Raw genomic sequence first — 19,399 nt, forward strand, 5'->3', positions numbered from 1 at the left:
TCTGGTATTACAGCGCTCAGGAGCACTTGGCACTTGAGCCTCCGTCTCACGGACGAGAGGCGGGACCTCTGCCAGTGCGCCACATCATCGCGGTCAGCCCATCCGCACGTCACGGGGTAAGCCGTACTGCGCACGCTCGTGGCCGGCGAGCAAATCCCCGGGGCGGCGCCTGAGGACGCGCACGCATTTTGGCGTGCGCTGATTGGGTGCGCGCACGTCGGCGTCCTGCAGAGCTCGAGTCAGGCGGAGGGAAAGAGAGAAAAAAAAATCAGCCCCTTTTACCCTCCCCCCCCCCTCCCCCTCATCCCGGAGAGGATCGGATAAGCGCCATCAGGCAGCAAAGGCTCTGAGTATCAGCCCTGCCCCCCCCCCCCCACGACAATGGCCAGATTGGAGCAAGTACTGATCCTCGATCCGCCCGTCGAGCTCAAATTCAAAGGTGACTGACGCTCGCACCGACATATTTATTTATGTGTTATTGTTACTCTGCATTACACGGACCGGGTGCCGCTCGTCTCACACATTCACACTTCTTCCGTTTTCTTCGCATCCTTCGCTACTGCGGCTGTGGCCCGCCGCCGTAGTTTGCCTTGTCCCGGGTGGGTGGCTGGGAGCTGGTCCTTCAGCACCTATCCTCATCCTTGTTCCCCCCGCCGCCCCCCAACCAACCAAGCTCCGGGGTATTGGGAGGCCCCGGCCGGCTCCACTCGAATCCCCCGGCAGTTCGCTCGCTGCAGCCGCCATTTTGGTAGCGCGGACTAGGCCGCGCCTGGATCCTCGGCTTCGTCGTGATGGTGGTGGCGGCGGCGGCGTCTGCCGCGGCTGGGTTCGGTGTGAACTGAGTGTGCCGCGATTTTCCGCGAGGATCGTCTCGGTTCGGTTCATTCTTTTTCTCGCGGATGTCAGCTTTGCTCCGAGGCCGGGTGTTGCCGGGGGAAGGTGGAATGAGTCAGTTTATGCAGAGTGGGCCCCACGTTACCTGGTCTTTTTAAAAATTATTTTATTATTGCTGGCTGAAATCGGAAACCAGCTCTTTTGAGTAGGGGAAAGGTGCCGAATGCTGTGCTCGCCCCAGAGCACATGGGATTCGGAGGCTGGAGATTTTTTTTCATCCAGATTGCATCCTTCACGCGTTTAGCAGCCGTGGTCTATTTTCAGCAACGTCTCTGTGCACAGATATTCAACCTTACTTCAAAATATTTAGAATTGCCATTTGTAATAGTGGAAAACAGTCTGCTGAAGTGCCTCTTAGGAACATAGAAAGATGACAAGGAGCAGATAGCACTTAAAAAAAATTACTGAATGGTTCAGTAATTTTTAATATTTTAATTAGGAGCTAGACTTCTAACAGTGTATTGATACATCGAATCCTTACCCTGTGTAATGGGATAGCCTTCGTGTGTGTTTTTATAGATATAGTTAGCTGAATAATTATGGCAGAAATAGCAGACAGTTCATACGGTGGTTTTAAGTATTTCTATTTCGTAATTTTTTTACGTTCTAAGAAATGTGTTCAAACAGAAAAAAGCTTCAGGCTTAAATACCAAAATTAAGTTTGGGATAACTAGATACTTGTGTTCGAGTCTGGAGATTTTGCAGTGCTGGGAATAAGAACAGTTTCTCTCAAACTTATTTTCAAGTCCTGATGCTATATTTGGGTCATGGCTGTTTGAGAAGAGCCTCAGTATGTCTTGACCTGTATGCTTACCTTAATGTGATGTTGCATTGCTAGTCTCTTTGACACTTTACCATAGAACTAACTAGCTCCACCCAAAGTGCCAACGAGGCTGTTGGAGACATGACTGAGCTGCAATCTCTGCCCTTTGGCACCAAGTGGATTATGTTTCTTAAGATCATTAGTATGACATGATCTTGCACTTTCTTTGGCTAGGCTTCATTCCAAAGAACAGATCGAGTAAGTAATTTATGCTCTTGTCTTAATTGCTGATTCCAGATGACATTTAAGTTTGACCTTTTTAAAAAATGCTGCTAATTTTCGCTCAAATGTATTGTTGCTGAAAATTAACATAATGTTTTGTCATAAATAAATTGCTCAGTTTGTCAAATTTTGAATAAGGAGGAAAAGTCAGTATCAGTAAAGACTAAAATGGACTTGACAGATTTACATTTGTCTTTTGAAATCTTCTATTAAGAACTGGAATGACTGAAATGTTTTATCCTCTTCAGGGTGAGATTATGGCATTTGTTTTCTGGAGTTTGTGTGACATGTTGAAGCTTTCTTCAGCCTGCCATTGTTTAGGTATTTTATTTCTGATTTAACTAAATTATGCGGAGAAAGTAGTTTTCAATGAAGGAATTTAAATTGCAGTTGCTATGCTGAGTGAAATCAAGCAGTTTTTACCACTCACCACTCTCCACCATCCCTTGTCAAAAATCTGGGTTTTCAACTTTTATTTGACCTTAGACTCTGGAACGTGATAAGCCACATGGTACCTTTCACACCTCCTATTCACCAATGGCTTTGAAGCCTCTTACTCGGGTCTGGAAATTCCTTTGAATTCCACCTTGCTGTTTTTGATCATAACCTCTCTGAAGGGATGTTAATGTTGTGATAATGCTGCTGGATGAATGATTTACAGATGCGACTTCAAATCTCACCACAGCTCAAACTCAGAAAGTTAAAAAGTCTACTGCAGGAAGTCCTTGATTTTTGACTCTCGCAACAGTGAACTCTGATGGCATCAGGTTCAGCTCAGGCAATGCTGGATTACCACCTCCTGTCCTCCCTCCACTGAAAAATCTATGTACTTCATTGTTGAATACTGTCTGGGAGTAATGTTGAGAATAGGAAGGGCACGATTTGTTCTCTGTGAGAAAATTCAATGAGCAATTGTAGCTTTGTAGCTCCACTACTGACTGAGCTCCCAAGGTCATAAATGCTGTGTTGAGCCTGTGACAGCAAACAAGGGAACCAACAAGAGGGACAAGGAAGACCTCGTTCGCACCAATCTATCTGTCACGGATGCATTCCTCTCTGACAGCATTGAGAGGAATGACACAGACTGTGGGGAGATGGAGTCCTGCCCTTTTTGAATATCTGTTCCACTATCTGTGTGGCAGTTTGACCATGCTGAGTTGTAGGAGATGCCACAAGTATCCCCATCCTCATTGATGGTGGGACCTAGGATATCATTGCATTAGACCAGGCTAGAGCATTTGCACGTATCATCAGTCAAATCTATCTGGACTTGCAAAAGGCCTTTGATATGGTGCCTCATGGGAGGCTGCTGAGCAAGGTGAAGGCCCATGGTGTTCGAGGTGAGCTACTGGCTTGGATTGAAGATTGGCTGTCTGACAGAAGGCAGAGAGTTGGGACAAAAGGCTCTTTTTCAGAATGGCAACTGGTGACGAGTGGTGTCCCGCAGGGTTCAGTGTTGGGGCCGCAGCTGTTCACCTTGTATGTTAATGATCTGGATGAAGAGACTGGGGGCATTCTGGCAAAGTTTGCCGATGATACAAATATAGGTGGACAGGCAGGTAGTACTGAGGAGGTGGGGAAGCTGCAGAAAGATTTAGACAGTTTAGGAGAGTGGTCCAGGAAATGGCTGATGAAATTCAACGTGAGCAAATGTGAGGTTTTGCACTTGGGGGAAAAAGAATACAGGCATGGACTATTTTCTAAACGGTGAGAAAATTCGTAAAGCAGAAGTGCAAAGGGATCTGCGAGTGTTGGTCCAGGATTCTCTCAAGGTTAACTTGCAGGTAGAGTCCGTAATTAAGAAAGCGAATGTAATGTTGCCGTTTATCTCAAGAGGGTTGGAATATAAAAGCAGCGAAGTGCTTCTGAGGCTTTATAAAGCTCTAGTTAGGCCCCATTTAGAATACTGTGTCCAATTTGGGCCCCACACCTCAGGAAGGACATACTAGTACTGGAGCGTGTCCAGCGGAGATTCACACGGATGATCCCTGGAATGGTAGGTTTAGCATATGATGAACGGCTAAGGATCCTGGGATTGTACTCATGAGAGTTTAGAAGGTTGAGGGGAGATCTAATAGAAACTTACAAGATAATGTATGGCTTAGAAGGGGTGGATGCTGGGAAGTTGTTTCCGTTAGGCGGGGCGACTAGGACCCGTGGGCACAGCCTTAAAATTAGAGGGGGTAAATTTAAAACTGAAATGACATAACATTTCTTCAGCCAGAGAGTGGTGGGCTTGTGGAATTCATTGCCATGGAGTGCAGTGGAGGCCGGGACGTTAGATGCCTTCAAGGCAGAGATTGACAAATTCTTGATCTCACAAGGAATCAAGAGCTACTGGGAGATTGCAGGGAAGTGGAGTTGAAATTCCCATCAGCCATGATTTAAATGGTGGAGTGGATTTGATGGGCCAAATGGCCTTACTTCCACTCCTACGTCTTATGGCCTTGTGGTCTTACGGAATGGGTGCTTCATTTTAGTGTCCTCCAGATTTAGCCTTCTGTTTAGTTCTATTTGCTGCTCGTACTATTAATCACCAGTTGAACTAATGAGGTGCAGCAAAGGCTATGGACCCTTTTTTAATTTGTCCGTAGGATGTGACAATTTCAGGTATGGTAAGCATTTGCTGTCCCTTCTTCAATACCTTTTGAGAACATGGTGATAAGCCATTTATTTTCCCCAGTGTTCACAGTCTGCGTGAAGTAGGTGAACCCATAGTGTTTTTGAGGATGAAGTTTCAGTTATTACCCGGTGGCATAAAGAAACAGGAATTATAGTTCTTGACAGCATTGTGCAGATGGCTGTCTCCAAAGCTAGTCATGCCTTCCACTCAAGCTATTTTGCAGTACAGCCGTAACAGTGGCATTTACCCGACAGTTCTGGTCACCGCATTATAAGAAGGATATGGAAGCTTTGGAAAGGGTGCAGTGGAGATTTACTAGGATGTTGCCTGGTATGGAGGGAAGGTCGTATGACAAAAGGCTGAGGGACTTGAGGCTGTTTTCATCAGAGAGAAGAAGGTTGACAGGTGACTTAATTGAAACATATAAAATAATCAGAGGGTTAGATAGGGTGGATAGGGAGAGCCTTTTTCCTAGGATGGTGACGGTGAGCATGAGGGGGCATAGCTTTAAATTGAGGGGTGAAAGACATAGGACAGATGTCAGAGGTAGTTTCTTTACTCACAGTAGTAAGGGAATGGAACTAGTGGCTAGTTCTTTGTAGATAGTGTACAGGCTTTGGTGAGCCAGAAGGTGAGTTACTCACTGGATTCCTAGCCGCTTATCAGCTCTTTGTAGCTATGGTATTGACAGTTTATGGTCAGTAGGTACCCCGTCTCCCCAGGATGCTTTTAGTGAAGGACTTGAGGTGAGGTTGTACATTTTTTTTTGTTTTGAAACACTGGTGAAGTGCCTCAAGACGTCACTAAAAGGCATTATATGGTGTTGTCCAGGCCCAACTATTTTCAAACGCTTCTGGAGAGGTGATGGCATAGTTACAACGTCCATGACCTCAGGCTCATGTTTTTGGACATTGGCTGTGCTGAGTTTCAAATTAATGGTGACATTTGAGTTTGATAATAAAGCAAAACTAGACATTAAATGCTCGCCTAATAGTGACCATATATGTCTCAAGTATAAAGACTCATCTGATTCACTCATGTCCTTTTGGGAAGAAAAGCTGCCACCCTTATCAGACTCTGGGCAGTCAAGCTAGTTGACTTTGAACTGTCTTCTGGGTGGTTCGGAATGGACAATATATGCTGATCCAGCCTAATTCCAATGAATATGTAAAACATGATTTTGCACCATCTTAGGGTCAAAAGTGGGGCCATGGAAATGTCATTGGATACTAGGCAACTGAAAGCAAAAAAGCAGTGGGGTTTAGAGATGGAGATGTTTAAGAATTGCTGGAATTAGATGTGTGCAGATATCTTGGAGGATTGTGGACTGAGGAGGAAGGCTAGAATGTAGGAGAGATAGTAGGAACTGCTAATGCTGGGGAATCTGAGATAACAACAAGGTGTAGAGCTGGATGGACATAGCAGGCCGAGCAGGAAAGCTGATGTTTCTGTTCTGGACCCTTGTTCAGAAATGGGAGGGGAAGGGGATTCTGAAATAAATAGGGAGAGAGGGAGAGGTGGATGGAAGATGGATAAAAGAGCAGATAGGTGAAGAGGAGACGGCCAGGACAAGGAGGCAGGGATGAACCCAGTAAAGGTGAGTGTAGGTGGGGAGTTAGGGTAGGGGTTGGTCAGTCCAGGGAAGATGGACAGGTCGAGGAGGTGGGGATGATGCTGATAGGAGGTGGCGGTAGGGGTGTGGCTTGAGGTGGGAGGAGTGGATAGGTGGGAGAAACGATGGACAGGTTAGGGAGGCGGGGACGAGCTGGGCTGGTTTTGGGATATAGTCGGGGGCGGGGAGATTTTGAAGCTTGTGAAATCGCTTTGATACCATTGGGCTGCAGGCTTCCCAAGCGGAATATGAGGTGCTGTTCCTGCAACCTTCGGGTGGCATTGTTGTGGCACTAGAGGAGGCCCAGGATGGACATGTCGTCCAAGGAGTGGGAGGGGGAGTTGAAGTAGTTCACGACTGGGAGGTGCAGTTGTTTGTCACAAACCAAGTGTAGGTGTTCCACAAAACGGTCTCCAAGCCAAGAACGTAGAAGACTAGCCAGGCGTTAACCAAGAGTTCAAGGTAAGATTAGATTCCCTACAGTGTGGAAACAGGCCCTTCGGCCCAACAAGTCCACACCGTCCCTTGGAGCATCTCACCCAGACCCAACCCCCTATAACACCCAAAACCCTGAATACTACGGGCAATTTAGCATAGCCAGTCCACCTAGCCTGCACATCTTTTGGACTGTGGGACGAAACCGGAGCACCCGGAGGAAACCCACGCAGACACGGGGAGAATATGCAACCTCTGCCCAGACGGTTACACAAGGCTGGAATAGAACCCGGGTCTGTGGCGCTCTGAGGCCGCAGGGCGAACCACTTAGCCACTGTACCGCCCTGTAAAGTCAGTAGGTTCTTAGCAGACCACAAGGTTGCCCTTTCATTTGAGAGATGACTGATGTTGGTTTAACTAGAGGGGTCACCATACCTCAGGTGACGTGGGGGTGTGGGTGTGGATATTGGAAAAGGAGAATCCTTCATGGTAACCTGACCTGACATGGGGATTGAACACATGGTGATGACATCACTCTGCATTGTAAATCAGTAATTCAGCCAACTGAGCCAATTCTTTCAAAATTGAGTTGATTGGGGAATAGAATTTATAGTAGGATTGAAAATAATAACTTTCATCTTAATACTAAATTGAAGAAAATTCGGGCAATAATGGATGTCTGATGAACTGTCTGATTTAGTGACAGTGGGAAAGTTGAGAGGGACTGTGGTGGGGCTGGGTGTTGTCAGTATAGATGTGAAAAGCAGTGCTCCACTTTTTGAATGCTGTCACTAAGAGTCACAGAAATGAGGAATAACAGAGAACCAAGGTTAGACTTCTGGTGTTTTCCAGAAATAATGGCACAGAACGTGGAATAGAAGCCGTTATGAGTAACATACAATAATTAGTTAAGCCAGAACAGCAGTCCGAACCAGCTGAACAAGTCGTGAAGCGTTGCAGTAGGTTAGGGTGGCAAATTGTATCAAAAGGCTTCAGACAGATGGTAAAAGGTGATAATCAGTCACAGTCACATAGGATGTAATTTGCTCCTTTGTTAGGAGTTGTTTTGATGCTGTAGAACTGGCAGATCATGGAACTAGTTTTTTTTTTAGCGAAACAACGCAAAAATTCAAAAATTGATCTAGAAGGTCAGTGTTGATTTAAATTAATCACAAGCTCTGCTAACTCTTTGCTGCAGAATTAGTTGAAGCAAATATTCTAGATTTATGGATGCCTCGGGGAGACAATGGTCTCGTGTTATTGCTAGAGTGTTAATCCAGACACTCAACTTATGTCCTGGGGACCCTGCTTCCACCGTGGCAGATGGTGAAATTTGAATTCACTAAAAAATCTGGAATTAAGAATTTATTGATGACCATGTAAGTATTGTTGATTTGTTGACAGAAAAATCCATCTGGCTCACCAAAGGGTAGGAAATCTGATCACGTCAACTGCTCTGGCCTACATTTGATTCCAGACCCACGACAATGTCTCATCTGTTCTCTAGGCAATTAAGCATGGGCAATAAGTGTTGACCTGGCCAGTGACATCTCATCCTGTACATGAATTTAAAAAGGGGAAATGAAAAAAACAGAGATAATAGGAACTGCAGATGCCGGAGAATCTGAGATAGGTGTACAGCAGGATGAACACGCCAGGCCAAGCAGCATCCGAGGAGCAGGAAAGCTGACGTTTAGGGTCAAGAGAAGAGTCTAGGCCTGAAACGTCAGCTTTCCTGCTTGTCTGATGCTGCTTGATCTGCTGTGTTCATCCAACTCTACACCTTGTTATCTTAAATTAGAAAAGCATAAGATGGAGATGGCAATTGCATGTTATGTTATATATATGTGAAAAGAATGGGTGGAATTTTGAGTGGAGAACAAAGACTGAAATAAACTGGTTGTATGGCATCTTTTATTCCTGAAATTAATCTTCAGCCTCTGAAACTTTTAAATCAAACTTTTATTGTAACAGTTTGATTATTACATCTTTATTTAGCTTTTATTAAACTATCTCTATTCTTGGACATGAAGAAAGATAGGCTTTGGACAGATTTAGACTCTGGCTTTGTTCGCCTAAGCTGTCAGATAATTTGAAACTATTGCGAAGTGCTCGACTGTAAAAATCAAAACCGAATCTTTCAAACATATGTTAGACATGAACATTTAATAAATACATAGGGCAGATACTTTGTAATCCACGTTAACAAATATATATATCTGTATACTCTTGGCATGACTGTCAGGTATACCTCTGTCTGATACATCAATCACTGCCATCTTTTTCTCCTTGTGGCTGCTGAGTTCAGGTTAAAAGCATGAAAGATTGTGTTTTGGTTAAAATGCGTGTAATTTTGCTTCTAAAATTGACTCATGTTTTGCAAGTTTCATTAATTTCTCAGGAGAGCTTAATATGTTTTTCAAGTTCAGGCTCAGAAGTGCTATTTTCTGTCCGCTGAATGGAGTTGCATGTTGATTTCATCTTGCTATGCTAGCATCCTTCATTTTTTTTGGCGAGGAGTTGAGGAATGCTTCTCGAAAACAACATTACATAAAGTGAGTTGAATTTTCAGAGAAAAACATGGTTTAAACGCAAAGTACGAGCTAACAGGAGAAATCTGACATAATCGTGTAATGAGAAACCTGATACAGTCTGCTTTATCTTGCATATCTTTGTTTTGAAACATCACAACTTTGTCAAGAATGCCGTTCAAGATCTAATATAGAATTTGTTTAGTGGTTGGCTTGCTGTGTGGATGAAGGTACTGGCTTTTGGTGTCAGTCACTGTGCTGTAATGGATTCCAGTTTCACTGTTGTCAGACTTTGAGTCTAGTAGAGCCCTTCAGAAGGTCCAGGTTCGAGTCCACCTGCCTCAGGGATTTGCCTAATCATGGAATGTGTTTGAACAGTTTGAATAGTGTGGCTTATTTATTTGAGTTGTCATGTAATGCTGATGTGACCTAAAGCACTTTATAGCTATTGCCTTAAATTTAAGTGTTGGAAACACAGAAGCCAATTCGTGTATACCAACGCTGAACAGGAGGAACAGTGCATTTTCAAGAAACTGCCAGTCAGCTGTTCTTCCCGTTTTTTTTGTTGGATTTGCTGTTTGTTTTTTGTTAATTTCTTGAGCAACTGGCTATAGAATTTCCCTCTGTTTTTCATTTTCTCCGAGGAACTAATTGGTCAAGTATCGGATCGGTTGTGCATTTTGATCCTGTTAGTTTCCAATAAGAACAGGTTTTAAGAAAAGAGACAACACTGTTTGGAGCTGGAGGAACACAGGCCAGGCAGCAGCAGAGGAGCAGGAAAGTTGATGTTTCGGGCTGGAACTCTTCAACTGTGTTGTCTCTGACTCCAGCATCTTCAGTTCTTGCTATCTCTTTCCAAAAAAAAAGCTATCTTTACCTGTGGACAGCATTTCTCAAGGTACACTATTGACTTTGTACTCATTAGGAAAAGACTGAAGCCTAAAAATTGTTTTGTGACAGCATAGGAACAGGAAAAAGCCATTCAATGCTTCAAGCCTATTTGGCCATTCGATTCCATGATGCAATAAGTTGTAACTGCTAGTTGCATTTACAGTGAAACGCGAGAGTAGCTGATTGGCCGGCTTTCCCATTCACCATGATCATAGCTGATCTCCTATCATAAGATGATATGTTCATGCTCTCTCCACATGCATTTTGATACTCTTGGTCTCTAGAAATTAGCTTGTTTTTTTCTTAAACATATTCAATATTTGGACTCCACAGTCTTCTGGTAAGGCATTTCAGAGGTTTACCACCCTCTGTATTGAGAGATTTCTTCTCATTTTGTATCAAAATAGTCTGCCCATATGATACACCTATGACGCCACTGTTCTAGTTTCCAGCTTACAGGTTAGAGGCAACATCATCCTTGCATCCAGTCTTTTTGGTTTTATAGAGATCTCTTTTTCATTCTTCTAAATGCCAGTGAATATTGTCCCAGTCATCCAATCTATCTTCTGCAGGAAACCAGCTATTCCTGAAACTCCATCTGGTGACCCTTAGTTGTGCTCTCTTTGTGGCAACTATGTATTTACTTTGGTAGGGAGATAGAACTGCAATCAACTCCAGGTGTAATCTCACCCAAGTCCTGTACTTAAACCATCTTACAATGAAGGCTGACGTACTGTTTCCCTTCCAAACCGCTCACTCTATGTATGCTTGCTTTCAGTAACTGGTGTACAAGAACATCCAGGTCTCGACATTTCCTGATCTACCTTCGTTTAACTAATAATTTGTCACTTTGTTTTTGCTATTGAAATGGGTGACTTCATATTAACCACGTTATACTGCATCTACCATGGATTTGCGCACTCATTCAATTTGTCTAATTTACCTTGCATGCCTTCTGCATTGTCTTGACCATTCAATCACACCTACCTGTATGTCATCAAACCTGGGAATGTTGCATTTGATTCCCTCCTCAAAATTGTTATATAGCGAATAGTTGGGGTCCAACCACATCCTTATTGTAATCCACTTGTTACTGCCTGCAATCTGAAAAAGCGCGCCCATTTATTGCTTTCCTGTTTCTTGATTGTTGCAGGGACATTATTAAACACAGTCACATGGTATTATAAGGATTGACAACCATGAGCTTGGTCTAAGGGAGTGTTTTTAGAAGTCTTAAAGGAGAAAGGGAAATGGAAAAATTTGATCAGAGAATTTCAGAGTTTGGAGATAGGCAGTTGCTGGGGAGAGAGAGCTAATTGGTGGCAAGAATGTAGAGTTTGGGCTGGAGAGCCAAGCCTCAACAGCTTTGGCTGCTTGGTATTCAAGAAATTATTTGCTTATACAAACACTTTAGGGCAATTAGTCAGACAATGTTGAGACTGAGGTGGAGGATCAATAGTGCTGATTATTATCAGCATGCATGTGGAAATTGATGCTGCGTTTATAGATGATGATGACAGAAAGCGTGCAAATGTTGAATCAGAGGCAATAGATGCTAGAAATGGTAAGAACTGCCGATGCTGGAGTCAGATAACAGTGTGGAGTTAGAAGAGCACACTTCTAGTAGTATCAGAAGAGCAGGAAAGTTGATGTTTTCGGTAGGGACCCTTCAGAAATGGGGCGGGGGTGAGAAAGGAGCTCTGAAATAAATAGAGGGAGGAGGAGTGGGGCTGGGGAAGTTAGGTGGGATGGCGATAGGTGAGTGCAGGTGGGCAGTAGTGGGGATTGGTCAGTGAGGTGAGGGGAGCGGATGGGTGGGAGAGAAGACGGACAAGTTGTGTCAGGTCAAGGAGGTGGGGATGAGAGGGAGGGTTGGTCATGGGATGAGGTCAGGGGTGGGGAGATTTTGAAACTAGTAAAGTCCACATTGAAAACATTGGGTTGTAGGCTCCCACAGTTGAATGTGTGATGCTGCTTCTCCAGTTTCTGGGTGGCATCGTTGTGACACTGGAGGAGGCCAGGATGGACATGTTGCGCAGGAAGTGTGATGGGGGATTGAAATGGTTCACAACTGGAAGGCGTTCTTTGTTGCTTGGTCTCGTCAATGTAGACGAGGCCACATTGGGAGCAGCGGAAGCAGTAGGCCACATTGGTGGATTTGCAAGTGAACCACTGATGTGGAAGGTTTTCTTTTTGGTTTCTTTGGATGGAGGTGAGGGGGGCGCGGTGTAGGGGCAGGTGTAGCACTTCCTGCGGTTGCAGAGAAAGGTGCCGGGGGTGGTGGGGCTAGTGTGGAGCGGATGAGGTAGTCATGTAGGGAGCAGTCTCTATAGAAGGTAGATAGAGGTGGGGAGGGAAATATATTCTTGGTTGTGGGGTCAGATTGCAGGTGCAGAAGTGTCGAAAATGATACGTTGAATCTGGAGGTTAGTGGACTAATACGTGAGGACAAGGGGGAATTCTGTTTTTTGATTTTGTTGCACGGAGAGGATGTGAGGGCAGAGCTGCAGGAAATGCAAGAGATGCAGTCTAAAGCATTTTCGACCACTGAAGGGGGGCAGTTGTGGTCCTTGAAGTAAGACGATATCTGGGATGTTTGGGAGTTGAAAGCCCCATCTTGGGAGCAGGTGCGGCAGAGGTGGAGAAATTAGGAGTTGGACCCCCACACCCCCCACCCCCTAAAACATTCCTGCATTTCCCAAGGCTAATCTACTTAGCCTGGACAATTTAGCATGGCAAATCCACTTAATCTGCACATCTTTGGACTGTGGGAGGAAACCGGGTGTTTCCTTAATCTTACTCAGTTATGGTCATTAAGTCCAAAATGCCTTCCCACTGATGCATCTAACATTTGCCAGGCTTGTGGAAGCTTATTGCAGATGGCAGGGGCTTAAAATTAGATTTACCACCACCACTTTCCTTGTAGGACTTTGTGCATGCTGGCTTAAAAAGCTCTCCTCGACACGTTTTAAGAATTTCACTTCCTCTAAGCCTTTCACACTTCGTCTACGCTCGTGGCTAATTGGACACCAAATTGGATTGAAGGTGGTGGTAAAGGGTTGCGTTTTGAACTGCAGGCCTGTGATGAGCAGTGTGCCCCAAGGGTCGGTGCCGAGTCTACTGCTTATCATCATTATTATAGAAATGATTTGGATTTAAACATCAGATGCATGGTTTGTAAATTTGCAGATAATGCCAAAATAAATGGTGGCGTGGACAGTGAAGAAGGTTATCTCTGGGTACAGTGGGCTGAGGAGTGGCAGATAAAGTTATATTTTGACAAATGAGGTGCTGCATTTGGTAAGGCACTCCAAGGCAGGTTCTGTGAACTTAATGGTAGAGCCTTGAGGAGTGCTGCTGAACAAAATAATCTAGGGGTGCAGATGCATTTTATTTTGAGAGTTGAGTCTCTGGTAGATTGGGTGATGAAGAACGCGTTTGACATGCTTGCCTTCATTAGTCAGAACTTTGTGTATTGGAGTAGGGACGTCATTGCTCCAGCTGCACACGATTTTGGTGAGGCCACTTTTGGAATACTACGTGCAGTTCTGGTCGCCCTTCTGTACGGAAAATATTGTTAAACTTGAGGGTGCAAAAAAATTTACAAGGATATTGCTAGGATTGGAAGGTTTGAGTAGATTGGGGTTTTTCTCCCTGGAGCTTAGATGTATAAAATTGTGAGGGGCATGGATAGGGTGAATAGTCAAGGTCTTTTCCTCAGGGTAAGGAAATCCAAAACTAGACGACATATGTTTCATGTGAGAGGGAAAAGATTTAAAAAGGACCCGAGAGGTAACTTTCTCACTCAGTGAATTGTTTATGGAACTAGCTGCTAGAGGAAGTGCTGGGGATGGATACAGTTACAGCAAGTGAAAGGCATCAGTTTGGGTATATGAGTAGGAAGGGTTTAGAGGAGTATGGGCCAGATGTTGGCAAATGGGACTAGGTCAGATGGGATGTCTGGTCGGCGTGGATGAGTTGGAGCAAAAGGTCTGTTTCCATGCTATGTGACTCTTGACCCCAAGTTAAAATCCCTACTATTAGTATCTCTTATCCGTTCTGAGATTTGCCTGCATATGTTTTTCTATTTGTCACTGTCTGTTAGGGGGCCTATGGTACATCTTCAAAAATGTGATTGTCCTTTTCTTCAAAGTTCTATCCATTTGAGAAATGTACCAAGATACCGTCCATCCTTACGACAGTGATGGAGTATTTGATCAATATTGCAAAGCCACTCCCTGCAAGTTCTCCTCCAGGCCATCACCAACCTGACTTGGAAATATATCACAGTTCCTTCACTGTCACTAGTTCAGAATCTCATATTCCCTTCCAAAGGGCATTGTGGGTCAACTACAGAACATGGACTGCAGCAGTTCAAGAATGTAGCTCACCACTACCTTCTCAAGGGCAATTAGGATGGATGCGAAATGCTTGCCAGCCAGCAATGCCCATGTCCCGTGATTGGATAACAACAAACATCCTGACCAGGTGACCTATCTGCTTTGTCTGACACAGCAACATTTGTCAAGAATTGTTAGCAGTTCTTGTGACAGTATGGAAAATGGCTAGAAAAGATGGCTGCTGACTTAATTAGTAATGGTTAATTTGTCTTATTAATACTGTTTCTGAAATTATTGCCAAAATCTTTGAGATGATTTTCTGTGTGAATGAAGTATAACTTAATTCACTGACAAGGATTAAGAAAATGAGTTAATTTAACAGCTGAATGTGACAATGCAATATGAAGTTTTTTGATTTGCAACCAGAAATGTCATCACTTTCAAGTGATGCTTAAATAGAATGTTTGCATTTTGAGACTGCAATACCCCAGATTAATTTCACACGATGAAATGTATAGTTAATGATATTTTACTTTGCTGGTACGTTTTTCCCATTCTAGTCAGTTTAAATTCTTTCGACCTATGAATGTTTTGGTTCTTAACCTAGCTGCTTGGAAGGCACAGAACATCTCAATATTTGCATGATGTTTTGTGACGTAGTTGGAATTATCAATGCCAACAGGTTTGTAAGAGCTTTAAAATTTCAATTTCAATAATTATGATATTACATACATGGAAACAGAAGGGCAGTCAATGATTTCATTTTCAGACAAGATGTATCATTTCACAAAGAATACACGCTAACTGAAAAATATAGAAATGTTGCATCCAGCTTACACCACCGTCTGTAAAAGTGAAGTGAGAGAATTGATAAACAGTAAGTTTGAAGGTGTTATCATCTTTCATAAAATGGGTTGATTTCTGATTTGTGCTGTGAGTGCATTTTTGTGCTGGTTCCTTTTTGATGATGGATACTGGCTGCACTATTCTATATGCATCATGTGAATAGTTGACCAGGGTGGTGGTGGTGTAATAATCCAGAATCCCAGGTTATTAGTCAGTGGACGTGGATTTGAATCCCACTATAGCAGATAGTGAAACTTGAATTCAATTTAAAAGGTGCCTTAAGAAATGAGCCTTACAGTAACCACGTAGTACTACTGATTTTTTTACAAAACTGGTTGGTTCACTGTGCATTAGAAAAGAAAATCTGTCATGATTGTAGACCCACAGTCATGAGTTTGACTTTATTGCATTCTGGTCAGTTAGGAATAGTCAATAAATTCTGACCTAGCCAGAGGCACCTAAATCCCATGAATGACTTTTATATAAAACATAATCACAAAGTTTCAATGGCCCCAGCTGATAAATTGCATTTGACAGATTGAGGAAACCCAATAAAGAGGAGTAAAATGAAAAATTGTTTAAATCTGCATGCTTAACTTGGTATATTATGGATTTTGAGTGATACAGTAAGGCCCATTCATTTGTGGGATGCATTCCTGGGAATGAACAGTGAAAATGATCATCTGTGTATTACAATATGCAGTTCCTGCACAATGCACGTGTTTAGTCCTGCCAAACTGTGATTGAGAAAACATGACAGTGAGTGAAAAACTGCACTAAATATCGCATAGCTAAACAAATTTGCAATGTGTGGGCATGTAAATGACAGGTGGAACATCAACACTTCAAAGACTTTTCCTTGTTATGATAGACAGTAAGTCACTCTTTTTGAATTTGCTGTTGAATGTAACTTTTAATCAATCTGTGCAGAGATGTTATTGCACGATGCTGGAACAAGTGGGTTTGAACTTGAGTATTGGCAGATTTTTGCAGTGTGCCAGTATTTTGAGCAAGATTAATGGGGTGCTACTCCCAGGAGGAAGCTTTGTCCCATAGGTTTTGAAACCCTTAAGCCTTTTTGGAGCTATGGTTGACAAGGGAAGTATGACATTGCACTTGTTCCTTGCAAACAATTGGAAGACTTTGGTGAGTCAGCCCCCTTGCCTCATATAGCCACAATATTTGTGTGACTGGTTTGCTTAAGTTTCTGGTCAGTGGTGACCAATGTTCCTCTCATTTCTAATGCCATGTGCACCAAAAGAGGATGGTTTGAAATAATTCTGATGGAGCTGATCATTTTATAGGATTGGCATATTTTGTGCATTTAGTGAAAGGCTATACCTGAACACACTTTTTCCACTTATTAGGTAGACGCCACTGTAACAATACGAAGTAGTTGAATTGAAACAGCTTGCATAGGTGCACACTTTTTTGTTTTGGAAAACATCCTCAGTACAACAGAATGATGTTGAAGTCTATAATCTTTGCCTTATCCTGTGCATTTAGCTGTTTCTTAATCTCTCGGTGAATTGAAGTGACTGAGGTTTGGCGATTGTGGTAGGGACTACTGGAATAGGAAGAGAACGATTACCTTAACCGTTATTGTCTCAATATAGTTTCAAATTCTTGAGGCTTTTTCAGTGCTCTTCACCATTGTCAAGGATGGGAATCTAGATGCAAAGCCTGCTCCCAATTAGTGTTTAATGTTTCACAGCCTGTTATGACTTGATCTAACAGAGTAGATAGCTTTGATCTAAGTTATTGATTGTTGGATCGCTTAACATTATGTATTGAGTGCTGCTTCTGTTAAGTATGGAGAAACAGTCAAGTTTTGCATGTCTGTTTTAATTGCTGTTGGCATGCTCTTTTGTGCTCCTCGTACGAAACTTGGACGTTTGGATTGATGGCATGGTAAAGACAGTGATATGCTAGACTATAAGGGTGCAAATTATATGACTTGTTAATTCCCAGTGCTTCATGAATGCCCAGTTTAAAACTGCAAGTTTATAAAGTTGTGAATTTACCCAAGACACTTGTGCATGCTTCACCATTCAATATATTTAAAGCTGAGATAGCTCTCTCTGAATAAAGGGATTTAGGAACATATAAAGTGAATTGAAACCCAAGGTTATGCATGATTGTATTGAATAGTGGTGTAGACTTAATGGGCTGTATTTTCTATTGTTGCATCTATTTCTTAGGTTTACAGCAAGAAAGAAAAGCTGATGAGAAGATTTAGGTTAAATTGTTGAGGTACATAACACAAAAAGTAGTGTTCTGCAAGCACATAAATGAAAAGGAAAGTTAGACTGCCAAGTTGGAGAAAATAAAATTATAGGCAGCAGTAGTGAAGGGGCAGGAATATGAAATAGTTCTGTATTTGCCCGGGAGATATATTAGGTCGACATGTTATCAGAAGGTTAGATTTTAAATTGCATAAATTCCATTTAAAATATAAATGAATTATTAAATAACCTGATCAGATTATAAATGCCATGCCTGGATGTATTTTAAAAGAATTTAAGTAAGAGATAATGGACATGATTACAGATATTCTGTATTTGAGAAAAAGTGATTAAACCTGTCCAGGGAGCAATAGACGCGTCAGTTTAATATTGATGTTGGGAAATGTAATGAAATTTTGACTGAAGGGTAAAATCGAAAAACATCTAGAAAATAACAATATACCCATGAACCGTTAATTTGGACAGGGAGCAGAGCGAGTTGCTAGCTGACTTCAAGACAGCTGAGAGTATGGATAAAGAGTAGCTCTTCAAAGTGACAGAAGATAGAAAGTAGGATCCCAAAAAAGTTTAGTGCTGAGAGTGAAATTGTTGGGTAATTGTTAATCATTTGGATTTTTTAAAAAAAGCTGCATAAATGTGATGTCACTTTAGGCAGTGATTAGGTAATTACTAGAAAGTATTACTAATTTGTAGTATGAGCATGTAATGTAAATGAGATATTAGCGTTTGTTTTCTTTCTTTTTAGCAATGTGATAAAATGAGAATGTTAATTGAATAAAGAATGGAAGGAGATTTTGCAAATACATAACTTGCAACATTACTTATAGAGATTTAATAACACAATTTTTGACAAAAACAAACCAAGCTGTCAGCCGCAGGTCTATGGGGATAGACATTATATATAGGGAAGTTAAGTCAAAGTTTAATGGACCATGGCAAGTCCAAATTTAAGAGTATAGTGTGTGGTTCTGGTCGCCATACTTTGCTCTTTCTTTCATGGAATATGGGTTTTGGTGGTGAGGTCAGCATAATTCCAACAATTTGCACAGTGGGATTTGATTGACCCTTGTTCCCAGAGTATTAGTTTGGGCATCTGGGTTGTAAGTTTAGTGCCATTATTGCTGTTGTACTGATAAAATCTGAGGTGAAAATGTTTTCATGTGTGATCAGTCGTTTAGCTCAGGTTAGTACAAATTTTAGTTTCGAGATATCTTTCTAGAACACTAATTTGAGAACACATGGTGAATACTAAATAGCAATCTACTGTACAATCTTCTGTTTGTGTGTAATTTGGAGAAATGAGAGCTTTATATCATTTTAACTTTTGCTCTTTTAACTTGTTAAACTGCCAGGTTTTGGTTGAATTGATAGGTCTGACTCTAGAATATATATTGCTTAAAATCATGGGTCAGTTATATGTTACTCAGTTAATTGTTAAACCAGCCTGCATGCTCACACTCACTACTCAACAAAAGTGAGATTGAACCACATTTTCTTGGCAAACGTTTTACTCAGAGAGTAGTAAGGGAATGGAACACTTTGCCTGCAACAGTAGTGGATTCACCAACTTTAGGTACATTTAAGTCGTCATTGGATAAGCATATGGACATACATGGAATAGTGTAGGTTAGATGGGCTTGAGATCGGTGTGACAGGTCGGCACAACATCGAGGGCCGAAGGGCCTGTACTGTGCTGTAATGTTCTATGTTCTATGTTATACAAGATCCTTGCTTTAAACGGATATCCCACAACTTTATTCACACGTGCCTCCAAAACAGATGACAGCAGGAAGATACAGTATGACCTAACGCACTGACCATGTTTGCCTACTACAGGAACATATCGGAACTGACAACAAGAGTGCCAAGATCACTAGGAATCAAGGTGGCCCACAAGCCCATAGCCAGTTGACAACGAACACATACAAGGATGAAA

The 19,399-nt window shown here is 42.4% G+C and overlaps 1 protein-coding gene across 1 annotated transcript in view; it reads left to right on the forward strand.

The window, feature by feature from the left end:
- Positions 1 to 280: 280 nt before the first annotated feature.
- The window catches only part of vapal (VAMP (vesicle-associated membrane protein)-associated protein A, like), a 75,995-nt gene continuing 56,876 nt past the window's right edge, over positions 281 to 19,399 (forward strand). Inside the window, exon 1 of the mRNA XM_048529200.2 lies at positions 281 to 439. Coding sequence (XP_048385157.1) covers positions 382 to 439 — 58 coding nt within the window. The 5' untranslated portion in view covers positions 281 to 381. The remainder of the gene's footprint in view (positions 440 to 19,399) is intronic.

This window comes from Stegostoma tigrinum, chromosome 5 (assembly GCF_030684315.1).
Source record: "Stegostoma tigrinum isolate sSteTig4 chromosome 5, sSteTig4.hap1, whole genome shotgun sequence".
Taxonomy (NCBI): domain Eukaryota; kingdom Metazoa; phylum Chordata; class Chondrichthyes; order Orectolobiformes; family Stegostomatidae; genus Stegostoma; species Stegostoma tigrinum.